General features: G+C 33.7%; 2 protein-coding genes across 2 annotated transcripts; both read left to right on the forward strand.

The window, feature by feature from the left end:
* The first annotated feature begins 4,678 nt into the window (after positions 1 to 4,678).
* On the forward strand, positions 4,679 to 8,616 carry LOC116011718 (dolichyl-diphosphooligosaccharide--protein glycosyltransferase 48 kDa subunit-like). The gene is made up of 13 exons (XM_031251120.1): positions 4,679 to 5,056; positions 5,158 to 5,294; positions 5,852 to 5,977; positions 6,250 to 6,303; positions 6,417 to 6,530; positions 6,674 to 6,729; positions 6,807 to 6,848; positions 7,200 to 7,275; positions 7,404 to 7,475; positions 7,563 to 7,688; positions 7,775 to 7,879; positions 8,168 to 8,251; positions 8,335 to 8,616. The coding sequence occupies exons 1-13, from the start codon at positions 4,780 to 4,782 to the stop codon at positions 8,380 to 8,382; spliced, it is 1,317 nt and encodes a 438-aa protein (XP_031106980.1). The 5' UTR covers positions 4,679 to 4,779; the 3' UTR covers positions 8,383 to 8,616.
* Positions 8,617 to 18,693: 10,077 nt separating this feature from the next.
* On the forward strand, positions 18,694 to 20,329 carry LOC116012803 (geranylgeranyl pyrophosphate synthase, chloroplastic-like). Its single transcript, XM_031252474.1, has one exon. The coding sequence runs from the start codon at positions 18,896 to 18,898 to the stop codon at positions 19,985 to 19,987; it is 1,092 nt and encodes a 363-aa protein (XP_031108334.1). The 5' UTR covers positions 18,694 to 18,895; the 3' UTR covers positions 19,988 to 20,329.
* Positions 20,330 to 20,817: the final 488 nt, after the last annotated feature.

Here is a 20,817-nt window from a genome sequence, read left to right on the forward strand (position 1 = left end):
CAATGGCCAAGTCTTTTTTGACAAATAATTTAACCAAACATCATTTCTCACATTCCACACATCTAAATGATCCATCATGGGACAATAACTTACAATAGAGAGGCCGGGAAAAGAAAATAGCATGCAGTAGCCTCCATATATGCGTGGCTTAGTGTTATCCTATCCCGTTGGAGGGAGCATTGTACATAGTACATCAATGATGATTTCACTAAAAAGAGTAACAAAACACAAAAGAAGTTATCATCACTCTTTAGGCAAAAAAGCATAACAAGAAATAAAATTGGCAGGTTCACTGAATGGCGTGTTTTAATTTTGAAAGCTATATTTAAAAATAGTATAAAATGTTAATATTCATCACTTATCAACATGCTCAAGGACGGAGATGCCATGCGGGCAGTGGGGCAGCTGTCTCACGGTCCAAAATTAGACAGCTCCAAAACGACGTTGTTTTGGGTTGTTATACATATATAATTTATTTTTTTTAAATTTCATTTGTAGGCCTCCGCCCGGTTAAATGCAATAATATTGATAAATGAGTTTTTTTTTTTTATCATACAAGTAAAGTGCACGCATGACGCATGCACAATGCACGCAAAACATACACACTATCAAATTTATATATTGTATTAAGACAATTAGTTTTCTTTGTATTATGAACTTGTATTTGATATTTTATATTCGAACTATGTATTGAACATTTTTTAATTCATTTTACTTTCACTTTTTCGCCTCCACCGAAAAGAAATTCTGAATCCATCTCCGGACATGCTTGCTATAACTAGTAAATTTAGATAAACATCTACATGATAAAAGTTACATGATATGACGTTCCCATGATTCCTATATAATTTGCCTAACTTGCTCTTGAAGACTTCAGCTCGGTGTTTGGCAATGGAAGGTAATTAATTAGACCTTTAAAAAAAAAACGAAGCTATTAATAATTCGAAATAGGGAGTGACGGAATAATACAATTATGGGGAATAGATTCCAAAGTACGAGAGTCAGGCTAAGAGTCTGCAGTCCTAGCAAGCGCACGGGCCAACATGTTCACTAATCTCTTGATTAAATGGCAAGCTAAGTGTTCAAAATTAGCCATAATACTACTAGCACAAAGGTTGGCAATGTATCCGGTGTAAGATAGGTCTTTGCATTTCTATGTTAAGATAGCAATAGGGCTTGCACAATCTAATAATCCCAATTTCACCGAGGTGGTATCGTGATCCCTTAACCACGAAGTTAAGAAATTAACCATAATTTAATTGTACACATACGTACAATATGTTTAATTCATGAAAAGCACATAGGATAAAACAAAGAATGAAATGAGAAACGAACAAAAGAATATCTCATATCCCATGATTTGATTGATGAAAAATTGCAGGGAAAAATCCCAAGCAATAGGATATTTGGTTCATGGAATTAATTTTGACGGATCAAATAGAAATTATATTCCATTAGGAATGGAATATGTGAAGAGTAGAATATGATTTCAATTATATTGTTTTGTTCGTGAAAGGAATAAATTCATGAATTATATTATAGTGTTTGGTTGAATTAAGAAATATAAATATCCAATAAACATGGAACTACTACTACAACACACATTATAGTACATAACAAAAATATGCTATTAATTTAAAGAAAATTATGTATTAACAAAAACAAACCTTTATGTATGTATGGTATATGTATGTAGGTATGTCTACACATAATAATAATAATAATAATAATAATAATAATAATAATAATAATAATAATAATAATAATAATAACAATAATCATCGTCGTTGTCATCATTATTATCATTAGAAAATACATTTATAATATATAACAAATATATTTAAAGATAAATTAAATATTATCAAATAGAAGTTATTCTTGAGAACTCGAGATAAATTTAATACTAAGGTCCCTTTAAAATAATTATTATGTGAATTGTAACGGGAAGCTAGGAAAAAACTCACCTACCAACTTAATATGGTAATTTACAAATTTAAGGAATCATTATATAAAAGAATTATTTTTTCGCGGACCAAACTAGATGAAGGTAAAGGCAAAAGTCCCAAAGCAGCAAACCTATACAATCCTAAAGTAAGATTGCTCTATAGATCTATCCACACTTTAAAGCCAAAAATCTTGAAGAAAACAGCTAATTAACCAGGGCATTACTGTGACATATTTTATTCAAAGATCTAGCATGATCTAAGAATCTTACATTAAAACAAATGTTTAATATAAGATTAATGTTTGAGATCAATGTGGAGGGCTGACAGTTGTTCAAGTGTCCACCTATGGCTTCTTCTTCAATATTCTTTAGTAAACTAAGAGCAATTTTAACACCTCAAACTCAAAATAAGTTTTTGTAATATTCATACTCTGAAAAAGATTTTTTTTTTAAAAAAAAACCCAATCAAAACGATTTCAGGATGATTACCGATCTGGTCAGTCAGTAGCCACCTTGATTTGCTAAATGAGCGTGTTCTATGTATAACCACACCATTTTTTATTTTTTTTACGAGGCCTACAAAATTTATGTTATTGTAACTAAATTCATTTTCATCTCTCTCCTCTCTCATCTAATTCACAAAAAATATCTGTTGAGGTTGTTTTAAGTATTTATTGCTTTCGATATATATAATTCTACTCATCAAATAACTCAAAATAAGTTAAGATACTTTACATGGTTAAATATTACGTAGTAATATAAAAGGGTGCAAGGCTCGAATGCATGATTTACTCATTTATCATCAATCTTCAGGATGAAAAGCAGTAAAGAGCTTTCAAGCTAGCTAAGCTGTCTGACCTGTCTCTCTCTTTAGGTTTTTCTGCATGTTTTTATTTTTAATTAAATAAACTCTCCTCGACCCTATTGCTAAGCACATGGCGACCACTGACCACTTACCATTTGTGTGAGTTTTGGATCAAATGATCCTCTCACCTTTTTCCTTAATTATATTACAGGGTTTTGGGAACACTTCACACTTGTCGTTTGCTTGTTTTTTGAATGTGGATATACAGTAATATAAATTAATTAAATAATTAAGACATTTTATGTTGCTTCTTCGAGGTGTCCTAGATCCAAGAACAGCGCTATACTGAAGCTTTTTGGCATATTAATAAGTTGTCTAATTCGCTTTATTATGCAACAAATGGATTAGTAAACATATGGCCTTGAAAATATAAAAATATATTTTATGTTAATTTCCTTTTGATTTGAAATACTTGTATGTCATTTTTTAAAAATTAAGTAGATGATATATTACTAATCATAATATGTAGTCAAAATATCTGTTCATAGCTCATAGCTACTTCCTCAATCCATTGAAGCACAAAGAGATATCTGTTTATCGCTATTAGTTTTGTAGTCTGGTGGCACCCGGTTGCACTCCACGTGGGAGGGATGGGTTCGAGCTTCAGTGGAGGCGATATTGACTTTTTGTGCTTCATTTGGTTTAGAAAGTAGCTATGAACAGATACTACATTGTAACAGAAGAAAGTAGCTATGAACAGATACTACATTGTAACAGAGTTAATAGTACTGAAAAAAAAATTCTTACACAAATTAGTTGGTGACACGTTGATACTGAATTACTTGGCTTGGTTATTCTTAACACCCCTCCCAATGGTGTTCGATAGATCCTATTAGCTGATTTATTAGAAAGACTTGGCCACATTACTTATAATTTGTTTTGTTTGTTCTTTTCACACGTATTGAACAAATGCTTTCCCGTTATTGAAAGCAATTTAGAAAATGCATTATTTCTTTTTATTAAATTGTTTCAATTATTATCCATATAGATTTAGATTTTTTTTTTTTGGTTGCAGATAAAATCCAGTATTTACTTATGTTAATGTGAAGGTAATTCAAATTCGAGATTCGAGTTGCGTTGGTACAATTGTTATATCATGGACAAGAGTTTATATAGCATTTGTGAACCCTGGTAAAAAGATTATGTGTCTGCAGTTAACAATTTCTGTACATGTAAACAATTTGAAAGCAAATAACATAGTAATTACAGACACATAACATGATAACTACATAGACATAAATTGTTAACTGCAGGTACTGAATATGTTAATTGCAAACACATAAGATGCTGGTTAAAACATATTTTGTACATGTTGTTAACAGTTTATGTATATGTAATTATGTTATGTGTGTGTAATTACTATGTGATGTGCCTTCAATTTGATTACATGTGCAAAAACGGTATAAGTACAAAATGTGTTAATTGTAGGTACAAAATTTGAAGATTATTTTTAAATAAGGATTCATAATGTAAGGTAGACTCTGGTTAATGGTATAATTTGCCGGGTTGGTAGAGGTTGGCTACCTTGCAATTACATTAAAATCAATTACTGAAACTGGTGAGTTAGTCATTTAGATTTTAAATCTGTATCTTCTCTTTTATTTTTTTCTTCTTTTTTTTTTTGTGGTTTAAATTCTGAAAATTGGAAAATGTTGTATGTTATTGAGCTGGGTTAGCAGGCCACAGCCCACCAGTAAGCCCAATTTTATGAAGCTGAATTTCCATATAAACAATGGGCCCATCAGAGAAAGTTTCTGGGCTACGTTAGACACTAATCTGAATAGCCCAATCATAAAAAGGCCAAAACTACACTTACCTTACCGTTTTCCTTCCCAACCCGGCATTTACCGTTTAAGACACGTTTAACGGTCAACGCAAATTGTACTGTTTTGGGGGCGAAGCTCTTAGCTCTGTCCTCTTCACTCTGTGGAAGTTCCGGATCCCGAAACCCTAGCTCCGCCGAAGGAAAATGGAAAATCTCCGCGCCATTGTCTTTGTCACTTTGATCTCTCTGCTATGCCCGATCTTAACCAGGTCTTTCTCGCCTGATAATCCGACGGATCGCCGCATTCTTGTACTGCTCGACGACTCGTCCCTCAAGTCATCTCACTCCCTCTTCTTTAACTCTCTGCAATCTCGCGGTTTCGTCCTGGAATTCAAGCTCGCCGATGATCCCACCATCAGTGTCCAGCGGTATGGACAATACTTGTACGATGGGATCATTCTATTCTCGCCATCAGCTGAGAGTGAGTGTAACTGTTGATGAATCGTATTTGATTTCAAAATTGTATTTATCTAGCTGCATTTCTTTTTGTATTTTAGTTTAATATGTGAAATTCGATGCTAGGATTTGGAGGGGCATTGGATTTGGCTGCTGTGATGGACTTCGTTGACTCGGGTCGTGACTTGATTGTGGCTGCCGATGCTAATGCATCTGATTTGATCCGAAACATTGCTGCAGAGTGCGGTGTCGATTTTGATGAGGTCTCTCTACTTTTGTCTTTCAATGTTTGATATATGGTCTGATATTTTCATAGGTTCATTCTAGATTTTGGTTATTAGCCTTTTTGATTTTGAATGGTTATGCAGATGGAAAATTAAAAACTTAAGGCCTGAAATTGTATCTAAATGTCCTGATATAGTGATCAGTGAATTAAAATGGAATGTGCAGGGCCTCAAAGTGGAAAATGTTAAGCAATTTTCAAAATGAACAACAATCAATCAGTGTGTACTGTGGAAGAATTAAAGTTAATTTTTGTATTTTTATAGTTTTACTAAATTGACAATGCAAAGGTTGCTTATTTAAAGAATAATGAGGCTATAAAAGATAGACCTCATTGTTTCTGGTGTCTTGGTTTTCTGGTCTCTTGTGCTTAATAGTGTTCATTGAAGGGCCTTCCTTCAGTTGTATTTCTCCAAACTGTATATCTTTTTTCAATTTAAATATTCTGTTTGGTGTTTTGGCTTGGTGACCCATTAGCTTATTAATATGGTCTCTCTGTCCTTAAACTGCATTCTGATGTTAATGTTTGATGCAACAGGATGCCTCTGCTGTGGTTATTGATCATTCTAGCTATGCTGTCTCTGAAACTGAGGGAGATCATACACTGATTGCATCTGACAGTTTTATTGAATCCAATGTTGTCTTAGGAAGCAGAAAGATTGAGGTTAGTTTTGGACTTAACATATAACTTTTGCATAGTGGCTGCCAAGCCTTCTTACAGGTTGGAATCATGAAACTTCACTCTTTTTTGCGTACATGCATGCATGACATGATCATTTTTGTTTGAAGACAGATGTCATAAACTCCCATGTGCACTATATTATTTCTCGACTGTTATTATTTCCCTCACTTTTTACCACTTTGTCACATTGTTGGGATACGCATTAAAGACAGCGTTTGTTGATTTAATTCGTACAAATTTTTAATTACGAACAGGCTCCTGTACTCTTCAAAGGGATTGGCCATTCGTTAAATCCTGAAAATAGCCTGGTAATGTTACAAAAGTTGAATTACTTGTATATGGGTATATCAATTTTCGATATTCTTTTTTTCAGGTGTCTGTTTTATGAAACTTCTTTTCTTGGTGATCAATCACTTTGTAGGTCTTTAAAGTTCTTTCAGCTTCTCCTTCAGCATATTCTGCTAACCCAAAGTCTGAGTTGTCAAAGCCTCCATCTCTTACGGGATCTTCTATCTCACTGGTTTCAGTTATGCAGGTATGTGTTCTGTTTTCATGCTAAATTAGTGGCCCAAGTATTCTCTATATTTGTGGTTGGTCCATATAATATTTATGCATTTTTTTCTTTTAAAGTTTCTTTTAATCCCTTTAACATATTTTGTTGGAACTCGTGTTAAGCAGGCTAGAAATAATGCACGCATTTTGATCTCTGGCTCTTTAGCAATGTTCAGTAATAGGTATGTATTAACCTAATATTGCGCTGATTTTTCTTCATCTGATGATGAGCTTAAATATATTCTTCCTTCACTTACAGATTTTACAGATCAAGAGTGCTGAAAGCTGATAGCTCAACTAAGTGAGTGAAGTTCTATATTCTCTTCCCATGTGCTGATGTGCCTTTTTTTTTATTTTTTTTTTTCATTTTCTTTTTTGATGATGATCAATTCCCTGGCTTATATTTGTCATGATTCATGACTTGTTCATGCCTTCATGGTATATGTGGAACTTCCTCCCAATGATTAAGGACCTATATTTCCCTTGCGAGCACATCTCTGTATCTTATTCTTCTCTGCTGTAAACATGAAGACAAAGTCAGCTCCTTGTTCCTAGTCTTGTTAGTGGTGGCTGTATTTGTTTAGAGCCTATGTTTTTACTACTTCTGATGAGTGGCAATGAACTAACAGAATAATGTTACTTCTTCAAACAGATATGAGAAATGTGGCAATGAACAGTTTGTTACTGAACTCAGTAAATGGATCTTCCATGAAAGGGGCCATTTGAAGGTGAGTGACAAAAGGCACTGTCCATTGTCCTATTAATTAATTGATTTTGTATTCAGATTTCTGTTGGTTTTCACACTTATAATTGCCTATTAATCATCTATTAATTTATTTAACATTTTCTGTCTCAGGCCATCAATCTCAAGCACCACAAAATTGGTGAAAACGAAGAGCCTGCAATGTATAGGATCAAAGATGACCTGGTCAGTTTGAAAACTCGGTACCATGCTGATATTTTTACTTTGCGACTAAAAATGTATCACATTGACATAAATTTGCTCTTTTGGCAGGAATTTTCTGTTGAAATTTATGAATGGTCTGGAACTAGCTGGGAACCATATGTCACTGATGATGTTCAGGTGCAGTTCTACATGATGAGCCCCTATGTATTGAAAAACTTGGCTACTGATCAGAAGGTATAAAACCACCAGGCATATTTGCAGTTCTGATTCTTCTAGAGTCCTCTTTCATTCATACCCTCTATATTGCATTTTCTTTGCAGGGACTCTATCATACTTCATTCAAGGTACCGGATGTTTATGGGGTTTTCCAGTTTAAAATCGAGTACCAGAAGCTTGGATACACCAGCTTATCACTTTCAAAACAGGTTAGACTTGCAACAATTGTTCACCCAACTTTGAAAGTTGAACCCAAAATCATCAAATTTTAGTCTCTGGAATTTATATGTTTCACCTCGGCAGTCTACATAAAATTCTGTAGTACAGTACTAATAAACCCTATTCAACCCAAAATTCTTATTTGAAAAATGATTGAGATCTTTAAATGAATAAATGCTTTGATTTATAACTAGAAACTGAACTGGTATCATGTTTTATAGTATGAGCAGCTAGAGAATCAATTATGTGCTGACGTGTAAAACCTTGCACTCTTGCAGATTCCAGTACGACCATTCAGACACAATGAGTATGAAAGATTTATAACCACGGCTTTCCCTTACTACGGTGCTTCATTCTCCACTGTAAGAATCTCTTCTCTTGCACTGTATAGCACAAATCTCGCTCCCGCAATATTGATAACTGAAACTATTCGTTGAATGCGCAGATGGCTGGATTCTTCATATTTAGCATCGTATACCTTTACCACAAGTAGAGACCTTTTGGTGGTGTAGTTAATTCCCAGACTTAGTTATCTAATACTTTCTAAGCACTACCCCTGTACGCTCTCTCTCTGTCTCTCTCAATTATTCTGCTAGAATTCGTGTTACTGATCCGTTAAGCAAGGGATTTTTGCATCTTCCCATTTTGTTTGCACTCAGGTTATGTATAACTGGATTTTGCAAATGCCGTGACATTAAATAGAATGCGTTATAGTCTTATTTAAAAACCAACGAATGAAAAGTTTGGTGCAGTTATACTAGTAAACTTTTTAAAGCGAAAAATCGCACCGAAGGGCTTAAAATATATATATATATATATATATATATATATATATATATATATACTTGAAAAATACTACTCCATATAATATTAACCTAATAATATAAATTCAACAATCAACAATTCAATAATAAAGTTTAATTCAATTCAATAATAAAGTTGCGGCCAAGAAAGGGACTCTTTTGGATTTGTCCATTCAGCCAACCCTATGTACCTATCAATCGTTATATCAATACTTAGAGCAATAATATAAATGGTTTATTTGGAAGCTTTGGAATAGTACATGATGAAGTGGAGGCGAGAGAATGCAAGAGAGGGAGATTGGGTTCAACTGCAAGAGAAGGTTATTGGAACAGTAATACTAATGCACGAAATCCAATGGCAGCCGCACCACGATTGTGCCCAAGCGGGCGTGTGTACTGCACACACCTGACAAACATTTATTTAATTTTTTTTGTTAATCATGATTGTTTTGTTTTTTTTCCTCCACTCACATTTTCTCTTTCCTAATTACACTTACAAAACTACTCAAAAATCGCAAAAAATCTCTTATACCATGGAACTGGTCAGGTGGACCCGTCACAATTTCCATACTGAATCTTCACAATTTAAATTGATTAGAGTCCACAATGCGCTCCATGATATAATTTGTGATGTCCCTATCTCACTAATGCAAATTTGTTTTTGAGTTTTATTTTCGTTTTTGTTTTTTGTTTTTTTTTTTTGTTTTTTGTTTTTTGTTTTTTGTTTTTTTGTTTTTTTTTTTTTTCATGTTTAACTTTGTATTGTGAACAACCGAACTCTTGGGACCTTCTTCAACCATTAATTAAATTTTTAAAAATATGAGAAATTATTAACTATGAGTTGAACATTATTATTTTTCCTCCTAAAAGGTAAAATCTCTCCCATGTGAAACCATCCAAAGGTGGAAGTAGGTAAAACTATTGGATATTCTTCACATTAGAGGAAATTTACTTCCTGGGACTTGGGAGAATGATCATCATTTTTTAGAAGAAAATTTTTATTCCCTTCAACCAAATGTGTACATCGTAGTTAGAACATATTTGTAGGAGTGTGCATTTGGTTAATCGGTTGGTTAATCGAATCGAATTACACAAAATTTCTAAATCATTAATTAGAATGAAATTTATATTACCAAAATACTTGAACCGTTTTTTTTTTTTTTTTTTTTTTTCGGTTAATCGGTAAGTTAATTTAATATATCATTTACGTATCATGTTTACTATTCATTAGTTAATTCAACTTTTTTTTATTCATTTATTTTCTTTTAATTTTTAATTTTGGCGTTTTGTGTTTAATGGTATTTTTGGTATAGTTTATAAGTATATAATTTTTTAAAAAAAATTTAAAATATAAGTCGGCGCATTTGACACTAGGTGCAATCAAAACTAAATGCAAAAAGTTTTAGAGCTTGTACCAAGTGCATGAGTCATTGGAGTTTATCGACACTATAGACCAAAGCCGGATTTTAGGGCGTGCAAGATGGGCAACAATACAGGGCCCCAAAATTTTGGGGCCCCTAATCCAGCCATGGCCCAATAGTTAGTATATGTATTTGTGATTATATTGGCTCAAAATTAAGTTTTCATAACTTATCTAAATTCTACTACGCATTATTCAAAAAAAAATTCTACTCCGTAATATTCACGCGAATCACTTTTCTTTAATTCACAGTTTATTTATACTTTGATAGGGTCTCACTTATTTATCAGGACAGGGCGACGCAAATTAAAAAACCGGCCATGCTATAGACTTTCCTTAAATTTTACGGAGGATATACTAACACTAACTGCATGCTACAAAAAATCAAATAAAGTCTTATGAATTGAACAAGACATCAAAAGAGATAAATTGACTTCAATTCCTACCAATGAGCAATGACCAAAAATAGATGTCTTTACTCGTGTTTAACGTGAAAACATTGTACATACACCAAGAATACCTAAAACGACAAACATTGCTGCAGCCGAAATCGTTTTCACGGTTGTTAACACGATGTCTTGTTGTGCTATAAGTTCAAAGATTTCGACGATGAACACAAGTTTCATTCGATCGATCGATCGAAGTTCACAGAGCGGCACGGCACCTGGTAGAAGACGACGGATGTATATACATATGACTATCATTTTTTAGAAGGTTGCCAAGCTATTCAGGGCGTTTTGGTTGAATTTTAGGACTTGTGACATGCTATATATATATATATACCCGTGAGAACACTTTTATAGGAGAAAAATAAGAGTCAATCTCAGTCTTAGTCTTTACTTTTGCATAGTAAAGTTGGTGATAATTGTGAAACTGTCATCGCATTTTTTTAATCTAATCAGGTGTTCTATTTTTTCAGATGGAAGGTTGTGACTAGTTCTTAATTTTCTCCTACTGACTTGTTCTAATATGATCCAACACACACAAACACACCATACACAGACATGCACACACACACATATATATAGAAGTTTGCTCAAATGCTGTTGTGCCTTCCCGTGCGGTCGGTGCGACCGCTTGCAATATACATCACTAGTGTTAACAAAATTCACCAATAGTGTGAGAAAAATGCACAAGTACACCAAAAAACACACAACACGCCCAAAATAATGCACCATAACTCTCCACACCTAATTGTGCATTTTCAAACATTGTGTGGTGCTTTTATACATACCTAATAGTGCGCTTTTTGGTGATGCGTACCTAATGGTGCATATCTGTGTTGTGTATTTCCTAACATTGTGTGGTGCATATTTCCATACCTAGTAGTGCAGCCGCACTGACCGCACGTTAAGGCGTGACCGCACCTGAACTCTACTATATATTTAATTTATTTGTATGTATACACACACACACACACACACATATAGAGATGAGTTCTGGTGCGGAGATGCATGCTCCTACGTGAAAAATGAGTTAGATTTGAGTTGTTGATCAAATCTAGATCAACGGCTCAAATCAATGAAAAAAATGTGTGTCCTCAACTGCATCTATCTTTTTCATGTTTACTCCAATGATAACAATGCACCTTAAAAAAGAAAACCACGCACCTAAAATTTTAGACCGACGCATCTTAAGAAGGAAAACAACGCACCTTAAGAATGAAAACCACACACCTAAAGCTTTAGGCCGACGCACTTTAAGTTTCAATAACTAACGCACCTTAAGCACACAAACCACGCACCTTAAGAAAGAAACTCACACACTTTAAGTTTCAACAACCGACACACCTTAAGCACACAGCACAAAAATCACGCACCTTAAGAAGGAAAACCACGTATCTTAAATTTGACCTAGATGTAAAAAGACTAAATTGCCACCATAGATTTTTAATCATTGGTTCATTGTTAATCCTCGACGTTGATATTGCCAAGACCAATGACTATCATCTCGCTGCACTATTTGCATTTGAACCTAATTATATATATATAGAAGGGCTCTTGTACGGTAGTGCAGTTAACACACAAAAGACACACCTACCTTAAGTTTAGAAATGGCACACCTAACCATATTAAAATGGCACACCTTAAATACACAAAACACGCATCTTAAGCACGCAAACAAAGCACCTTAACAAGAAAAATCTTGCACCTTAAGTTTTATATGGCGCACCTTAAGTTTCACAACTGACACACCTTAAGAAGGAAAACCACGCACATAAAGAAGAAAAATCACGCATCTAAAGCCTTAGGCTGACGCACCTTAAGTTTCAACAACTGACACACCTTAAGCACACAAACCACGCACTTAAAGCTTTAGACCCACGCACTTAAATTTCAACAACTAACACATCTTAAACTCAAAAACCATACACCTTAAGAACAAAAACTACACACCTTAAAAATGAAAACTACGCACCTTAAATTTGACCTAGATGCAAAAAGACCAAATTGTCACCACGGTTTTTAATTATTGTTGATCCTAAACGTTTAATTATTTAGGCAAAATCAATGACTCTCATTTAACCTCACAACTGCACAGGAGCCTACCACCCGCATACATACATACATACATGTGCACGCGCACACAATATATATATATATATATATATATATAATCCAAGGGGCCCAAGGGGGAGGGGGGAACCCAAGGCACTTATGACATAATATATGGCGTGGTCGATTTCGGGGAAAGTGATTGAAATATGCACAAATGGAATGAATGAAAATATAGCATTTTCAGAAATCAAACTAAAAAAAGATAAAATTTGTTTTGCCTGATGCATTTTGGCCAAAGTTTTCTTTTTCAATTAGTTTTTTTTTTTTAATTTTTTTAAAAAGGCATCGTTTAAGACAACAAAACATACTTAAAATAGGCAATATATATTGTCTAAAGTCTGCATAACCCAACACGAGAAAAACGATGAAAGTATAATTTTGTGACCGTTAACGAGAAGCAAAATGCAAATGAAAAACTTCATCGATGTTGGATCTACGTACGAACTACGAACTGGTCTAAACTGGCTTACAACTTAGCAAAACGTGCACCTAAGAGGACTTTAACCAATTTGGTCAACTGCAAAGTCTATTCCGTATGGATTACTAATAAAGCAATTTCCTAACTCCTAAGTAATATTTTGTTCCATATTCAACGAGTCTGATGTTAACAACCAACCGCTTGTCCTTTCTATAATTTGGTTGGGCAAATTTTATAGTGTACCAGGGTCTATGTAGCAACATGAATAATGAAATATGTATAATTTTAATTACATTTCAGTTTTATTTGACAATATTGCATGCTGTATTATTAATTTTATTTTTTTTCACACTAGTTTTATTATAACAATACTAAAATATTATTTTAATTTTACTATAGTTTCATTTGATAATATACATTATTGATTCAAAGCTCTATTTTTTTTTGTTTCATTTTCCACTCACACTATTTAATTATAGTAATCTTGAAGTATTATTTTAGTTGCACTTCTGGTCATTTGACAATATATAATATTGTATTATTCTGGATTTTATTAGCTTTATTTTTCACGCACATTAGTTTCATTATAGTAATACTAAAATATCATTTTAATTATACTACAGTTTCATTTGACAATTTTACGTTTTGTTTTTTAATTTCATTTTCCACACATTAATTTTATTATAATAATACTAAAATATCATTTTAATTCTATTACAGTTTCATTCAACGACCATAGTCCATACAACGATGTGTGGTTCACTAGATTACAACTGGATGTGTGTGGCAAATTATTGTGTGGACCATAGTCCACATAACTGTGTGGACCATGAATATAAGGTACATTTTTATTATATTTAAAGTACATTATTTTTGTACTGAAGGTACATTATTTCATTGTATATATAAAATAATGTATTTTCAGTACTTAAATAATGTATCTAAAATAATGTAATTTATGTACAAAAATAATGTATTTTTAGTATATTTAAAATGTACTTTTTATAGATGTGTGGACCATTGTCCATGCAATAATGATTGGGATGTGTGTTGGTTGGGCTTAATTTGGTTCAAGTTATGTTGTACGGAAATAAAAAAAAAATTGGAGAAATGAGAAAACGATAAGCCCCAATAAATTAAATACAGTGAGAAAAGTACAAATGTATTTTAAAACATTATAAGAGCATATATAGTTATAAATAATTTTGTTTAAACACGTGTAAATATTAATTGTTTATTAGTTTTATTTTAGAAAGAGTATATGGTAAATGCAAGGAATGAAATGTGGTGGGATATATATATATATATATATATATATATATGGATGAGTTCAAGTGCGGATATAGTTTTTCGTGTTGTTGTACGATTAACACAAAAAGACGCATTTAAGTACACAAACAAATCAAAGTACTTTAAGAACACAAATCACGCACATAAAATTTTAAAATGACGCACTTTAAGTACACAAACCACGCACCTTAAGCACACAAACAAATCACCTTAAAAACACAACACACGCACCTTAAGTTTCAACAACTGACGAAGCATACAAATCACACACCTTAAGAAGGAAAACCATGCACCTAAAGCTTTAGGCCGACGCATAACAATTGGCGCATCTTAAGTACACAAATCACGCACCTTAAGAAGGAAAAACACGCATCTTAAGAAGAAAAACCACGCACCTAAAACTTTAGATCGACGCACTTAAATTTTCAACACTTGACGCACCTTAAGCCAACACATTATGAAAACTACTCACCTTAAACACAAAAACCACGCACTTTAAAAATGAAAATCACTCACCTTAAATTTGTCCTAAAAAAGACCAAATTGCCACCGCTCATTTTTTTAATCAGTGTTAATCCTGGACGTTAATTTAGGCAATATCAATGGCTCAGATCTAACCACACAACTGCACCTAGGAAGGCATACATACATACATACATACATACATACATACATACATACATATATATATATAAGTGTAGTTATAATATCACTATTCCTTCTTTAAGGTTCAAACAATAAAATAATATATTATTTGAGGTTGTAGGCTAGTTGAGAGTTGAGACACATTACAATTTATCTCCTCCTCCTCCCGTTTTTAGGATAAGAGCGGTGAAAGGTTATCAAGTTTGAGATTCAAGTTTAATAACTTGAGTAGTGACATTAATTTGATTTTAGAGAGTACTGCTCATAATTGAATGAAGACAAGTTGGGCATTCTCAGCCCGAAAAAAATACTATTAGACATCACTAGGCTGGCGTTGGTTGAGCACTTGAGCCCTCAATTCTTTATCCAAAAATAAACTTAATAAAATAATAGATTATTCTCGTCAAAATCATCATCAACATTCAACAACTAATTATATACATGCATGTGTTTATCTATATGCTGTATATATGCATTTTTGGAACAACATTTCAATCAAAGTTACAATTTTTGTTATCCTTACTTAAAAAGAAAAAAAAAAAAAAACAAAGCACGTGCAATGCTCGTTTGAATGATTATTAATTTGTGTCATATACATGCGTATTACCTTATTTGATTCATCATATTTGAACTAACGGGCATTTTAATTATAACATAGCTAAATGAAAATAAAAACAACAAATCACCAAACCTGCAGAAATCCCTCCCACAGCCTCTTTTTACATGATGTTTAAAAAATGCTAGGGAATATAAAGGGGGGAAAGAAGACAGGATAATGGAATATATTAATAGCCTCGTATCTTTTAAATATTAAGGTATCGATGAGTTTAGTCAATATGATATACTCCGTATTAGTTTTTATTAATCAAAACAGATTATAACTATATTGCTACTTGTTAGGTCCGCTATATTCATAGGTACATTATTTTATATGTATAAGGTACATTATTTTATATGCACATGGTATATTAATTTTATGCATAAAGTATATTATTTTTTATACGTAATGTTTTTTATTTGTATATGTACAAAATAGTATAAAGTAATTTAAGAGTTCATTATTTATATACATAAAGTTCATTATTTGTGTGTATAAGGTTCATTATTTGTGTGCATAAGGTTCGTTATTTGAGTATATAAAAACTGATTGAAGCTTGTTATTTAGACATGTATATTCTAGACTAATTTTTGTTGTAAATGATGTTCATTATTTGTAGAACATAATTGGACTTATTCATCACACCATGCCTGGCCCCCTTTACTTAGAAATTTAATATTCAATAAATCAAGGTTTATTATTTGTATGCTTAAAGCATATTATTTCTATGAATGCGTTTTGATACCTAGTCCACATAACTATGAAGGTTGAATGCGTTTTCATATTGTTATCAATATTATTAGCCAACTGTTATATGAAATTTCGAGTACGAATGTATGCGACTAAAATAGCATAATAATAGTATAAATGTCAAAGTTCGAATTTGGGTACAATATGAAAAATTACTATTTATAAATTATACTAGAGTCTTTCCGAAACATCGAGAGTCTAACGAGGAAATCATTAGGTCATTGTAACTAGGATGCGTCTTGTATTCCATATGTCAACACTGATTTCAATGTAAACACAATAATTACAGTTCACACTTGTTAGTTGCGTGTGCACTAATTTGGTGGGCGCTTGGGCCGCTCCATTAGACCCGCCAATATTGTTGGATTGGGTCGAATGAGATAGGTCAATTACCGATATTTCATCAACTATTATATTAGGACATCTCCAATTGGACAAAATGAAAGGAAAACAAAAAAAAAAAAAAAAAAAAAAAAAANAAAAAAAAAAAAAAAAAAAAAAAAAAAAAAAAAAAAAAAAGGAGGAGAAGGGTCGTGGGGGTGGGGGAGCAAGAATGAGGAGAGGGAGAGATAATCTTCAAAGGATCAGTCATCTCTAGAAATTTTCTCTCCGGGTGCATAACTCGTGAACGACACACATCAATCACGTGGCACATGTGCTCATACGCCACAAAAGACGCACAAAGGGTGATGGACAACCTATCCCCCACCATCTGCTTTATTTATTAAAAAAAAAAGATTGTTCTTTTGGAAGTAAATCAAACTGTTTTTCCAATGGCTTGATTTCTTCTTTTATTTTTTTGTTATTTTATTTTTTAAATTTCTAAATTGAAATTTATATTTACAATTTTTTATTTTATTAATTTTTGGTATATATAATATTTAAAATTTGATTCTGAATTTTTTATTTCGTTAGTTATATTTATTTTTATTTAAAATTAAAATTCAAAATTATTAATTTATAGAAGTGAATAAAATAATAGGTGATGTGTAGGGGATAAGCCCATCAAAAAAAAAAAAAGAAGAAGAAAAAAAAGGAAAAAAGATTAGAGAGAAAATATGAGAACGATTATATGGTGACGTGGAAAAGTTGAGTTTACAAAATGATGAGATAAGGAGAAAAGGACCATGGCTGCCCTTATTATCTTATTCAAATCTTTTTAAATATCTATTCTCGACATAACATTATTCTATTAATTTTTTATTTTTTTTTTGAGGACTACTGACTCTGTTACAATGTAGTATCTTTATGACATTTAACTCATGTTAAAATCGATCAATCCTCTAAATCTATGAATTAAGTTTTTTTTTTTAATTGCATTGGCAATATCAAGAAAAAAAGACAAACATTATTGGGGAAAAAGAATAAAAATTATCACTTAAAACATACATTTTGATAACAGTTGTGAGTTTTTTCTATAAATAAAGAAATTTATTTTTGAATTATCAATATATATATATATATATATATATATATATATATATATATATATTTATGAGGAAAAAAAATAGTAATCCAATTATAACTAAGCATAAGAGTGAATAGAACTATACAAGTGGGAACTGATAAGGCTACTCCCACCAACCATCCCTAATTAATCATTGTATTTTTTGCAGAAAGAAATTAATCATTGTATTATTTCCGGAAACAAAACAAAACAAATAAATAGAGTCATTTTCATTTTTGGTTCTACTGTTATTAGAGCATTGCCAATTTTAGTTCACTTCATTAATTTTTGCCACATTGTGACCAGTCTTATTTAGTCATTGCCACTTTTACTCCACCGTTAAAATTTTCGTCAAATTGCCGTCTAAAATAGGGGTATTTTTTGTCTTTTCATGCTTTGGTCATCTCCTTGACTCTTTGCAGTTCTTTTCCTTACACATTTTCATCCATTGAAGAGGTCCGACGAAAGCCATGTGAGCCACATTACAAAGCCATGACTTTCGCTGGACCTCTTCATTGGATGAAAATCTATAAGGAAAACCATTACAAAGGGTAAAGAAGATGATCAAAACATGAAAAGATAAAAATACCCCTATTTTGGACGGTTATTTGACGAAAATTTTAACGGTGGACTAAAAGTGACAATGACTAAATAAGACTGGCCACAATGTGACAAAAATTAATGAGGTGGCCTAAAATTGACAATACCCTAATAACAATAGGACCAAAAATAAAAATGACTCAAATAAATAAATAAATCCAAAAACTCAAAAAGTGGAGGAACCAATGAAGCTCATGACCATATCTCAAATGTATATATATCCTCCAACATGGGATATTCCACCAATCCTACCATTGATTCACTCCAGTGCACATTCAAATTTCTTGCCATTAATCCTAAATAAACTTTTCCCTTTTTTTTTAGTGATAAAAGAAATGTTAGTTCTATTTAAAAAAAAAAAAGAAATGTTAGTTCTCCACTCTTCCAATTCCAAGTGACGTCTGTTGAATGCTCTGAGAGTTCTCAAAAGAAATCTCCGAACTGCATTTTCGTTCACAGAGGGGAAAGAATCAAAGAATGAGTCTTGCAAATCCTAGCACAACTTGGGCAAAGACCCATTCTTTTTGCGGCAGATTCAGATCCGGGTCTCTCATAAAAAGCAATGAATTCCGCATAAATCTCTCGTTCCCGAGCTCAATCAGGAAAAAACCGGTGTTTCATTCTTGCTCCGCGATTCTCACCAAGGAGCAGACCGATGTTCCCCAGGGAGAAAGCGAGAACAAGCTTGATTTCAAGGCGTACGTGTTGGGGAAGGCGGAATCGGTGAACAAGGCGCTGGAAGCGGCGGTGTTGCTGAAGGAGCCGTTGAGGGTTCACGAATCGATGAGGTACTCTCTCCTCGCCGGCGGGAAGAGGATCCGGCCAATGCTATGTATCGCCGCCTGCGAGATGGTCGGCGGGGATGAGGCCACCGCCATGCCGGCGGCCTGCGCGGTGGAGATGATTCACACCATGTCTCTGATGCACGACGACCTCCCGTGTATGGACAACGACGATTTGCGGCGAGGGAAGCCGACGAACCACAAGGTTTTCGGGGAAAACGTGGCGGTTCTCGCCGGGGATGCGTTGTTGTCGTTTGCCTTTGAGCATATAGCCACCGCGACAAAAGGGGTTTCCTCGGAGAAGATAGTGAGGGTTATTGGGGAATTGGCTAAGTGCATTGGGGCTGAGGGGCTCGTGGCTGGGCAGGTAGTGGATATATGCTCAGAGGGGATCTCCGATGTGGGATTAGAACATTTGGAGTTCATTCATCTCCACAAAACCGCAGCTTTGCTGGAGGCTTCTGTGGTTCTGGGAGCGGTTCTGGGTGGGGGAACTGAGGAAGAGGTTGCTAAATTAAGGAAATTCGCCCGAAACATCGGGCTGTTGTTTCAGGTTGTTGATGACATTCTTGATGTCACCAAATCCTCCCATGAATTGGGGAAGACAGCTGGGAAGGATTTGGTTGCTGACAAGGTGACTTATCCTAAGCTGCTTGGGCTTCAGAAGTCCAGAGAGTTTGCTGAGCAGCTTAACAAAGAGGCTCAGGCTCAGCTCTCTGGCTTTGATCAAGGCAAGGCTGCCCCGTTGATCGCCTTGGCCAATTACATTGCTTACCGGGAGAACTGATTCCTAGTGAGTGAGTCGATTCTGCCATTTGATATATGATGATGCCTGTGGATGGCTCTCTCTTGTGCATTACAAAATCGATAGAGTTAGTCTTAAGATTTGACTATGTAATGAAATGATTGCTGAAAAACTGCCATTGTTCAATGATTATCCTTCAGTTTTCAAGAATCGCCCTATTTCCTTATTTCGTTTTGATGCTCAATTAGTCTCCGGTCAAGCGTTTTCTGCTCGCCTAGTAGACGATAAATCATTCAAGAACTTTAGACTATTTGTGTAGTTCCAGAGTCAGTGTTAGTGGAATCATAACTTTCATTGTGTAGGTACCTTGTGTGCACACGTTTATTCCATTTCTTTTTACAGGTTCAAGTAATGCTGGTAGGGTCATATGTCACCTTCTTGTTTGAATTGCTTGTACAATATAATATATTTGCTTCATTGCTTGTTGTGTTGGCAGGTCATATTATTGGGTGTCTAATATAAATTATTATGTAGACTATGATGTGTTGATCCAATTTTAGACACTAGCACCGTGTGGAAATTTGTTGGTTTTTACTTCAGATAAGTGGGAAGATGCAGCTTGGAGGTTAAGGTAATATCTTACACTCTTACACTTACAAGGCAGCAAGAGCCAATTGTTAGTATCTGTGGTTTTACGAGTTAACGTTTTATTATTAAAACGATTCTTGTGTGTAGAGTGTTGCAACTTGCAGGCATGTTTTACGGTACTTACTGCATGAACTAGTAATGCGTGTTTCTTGTGAAATTTCGTACTGCTGAGACTTGGAAACAGTAAAATTATATGTCACCGAACAATATGTAGAAGTAAGTTG

This window comes from Ipomoea triloba, chromosome 3 (assembly GCF_003576645.1).
Source record: "Ipomoea triloba cultivar NCNSP0323 chromosome 3, ASM357664v1".
NCBI lineage: Eukaryota > Viridiplantae > Streptophyta > Magnoliopsida > Solanales > Convolvulaceae > Ipomoea > Ipomoea triloba.

Coding starts and splice junctions, on each gene's coding strand:
- LOC116012803 (XM_031252474.1), top strand. CDS start 18,896: ATGAGTCTTGCAAATCCTAGCACAACTTGGGCAAAGACCCATTCTTTT.
- LOC116011718 (XM_031251120.1), top strand. CDS start 4,780: ATGGAAAATCTCCGCGCCATTGTCTTTGTCACTTTGATCTCTCTGCTA. Junction 6,531..6,673: donor CACTGGTTTCAGTTATGCAG/GTATGTGTTCTG, acceptor CGTGTTAAGCAG/GCTAGAAATAATGCACGCAT. Junction 8,252..8,334: donor ACGGTGCTTCATTCTCCACT/GTAAGAATCTCT, acceptor TTGAATGCGCAG/ATGGCTGGATTCTTCATATT.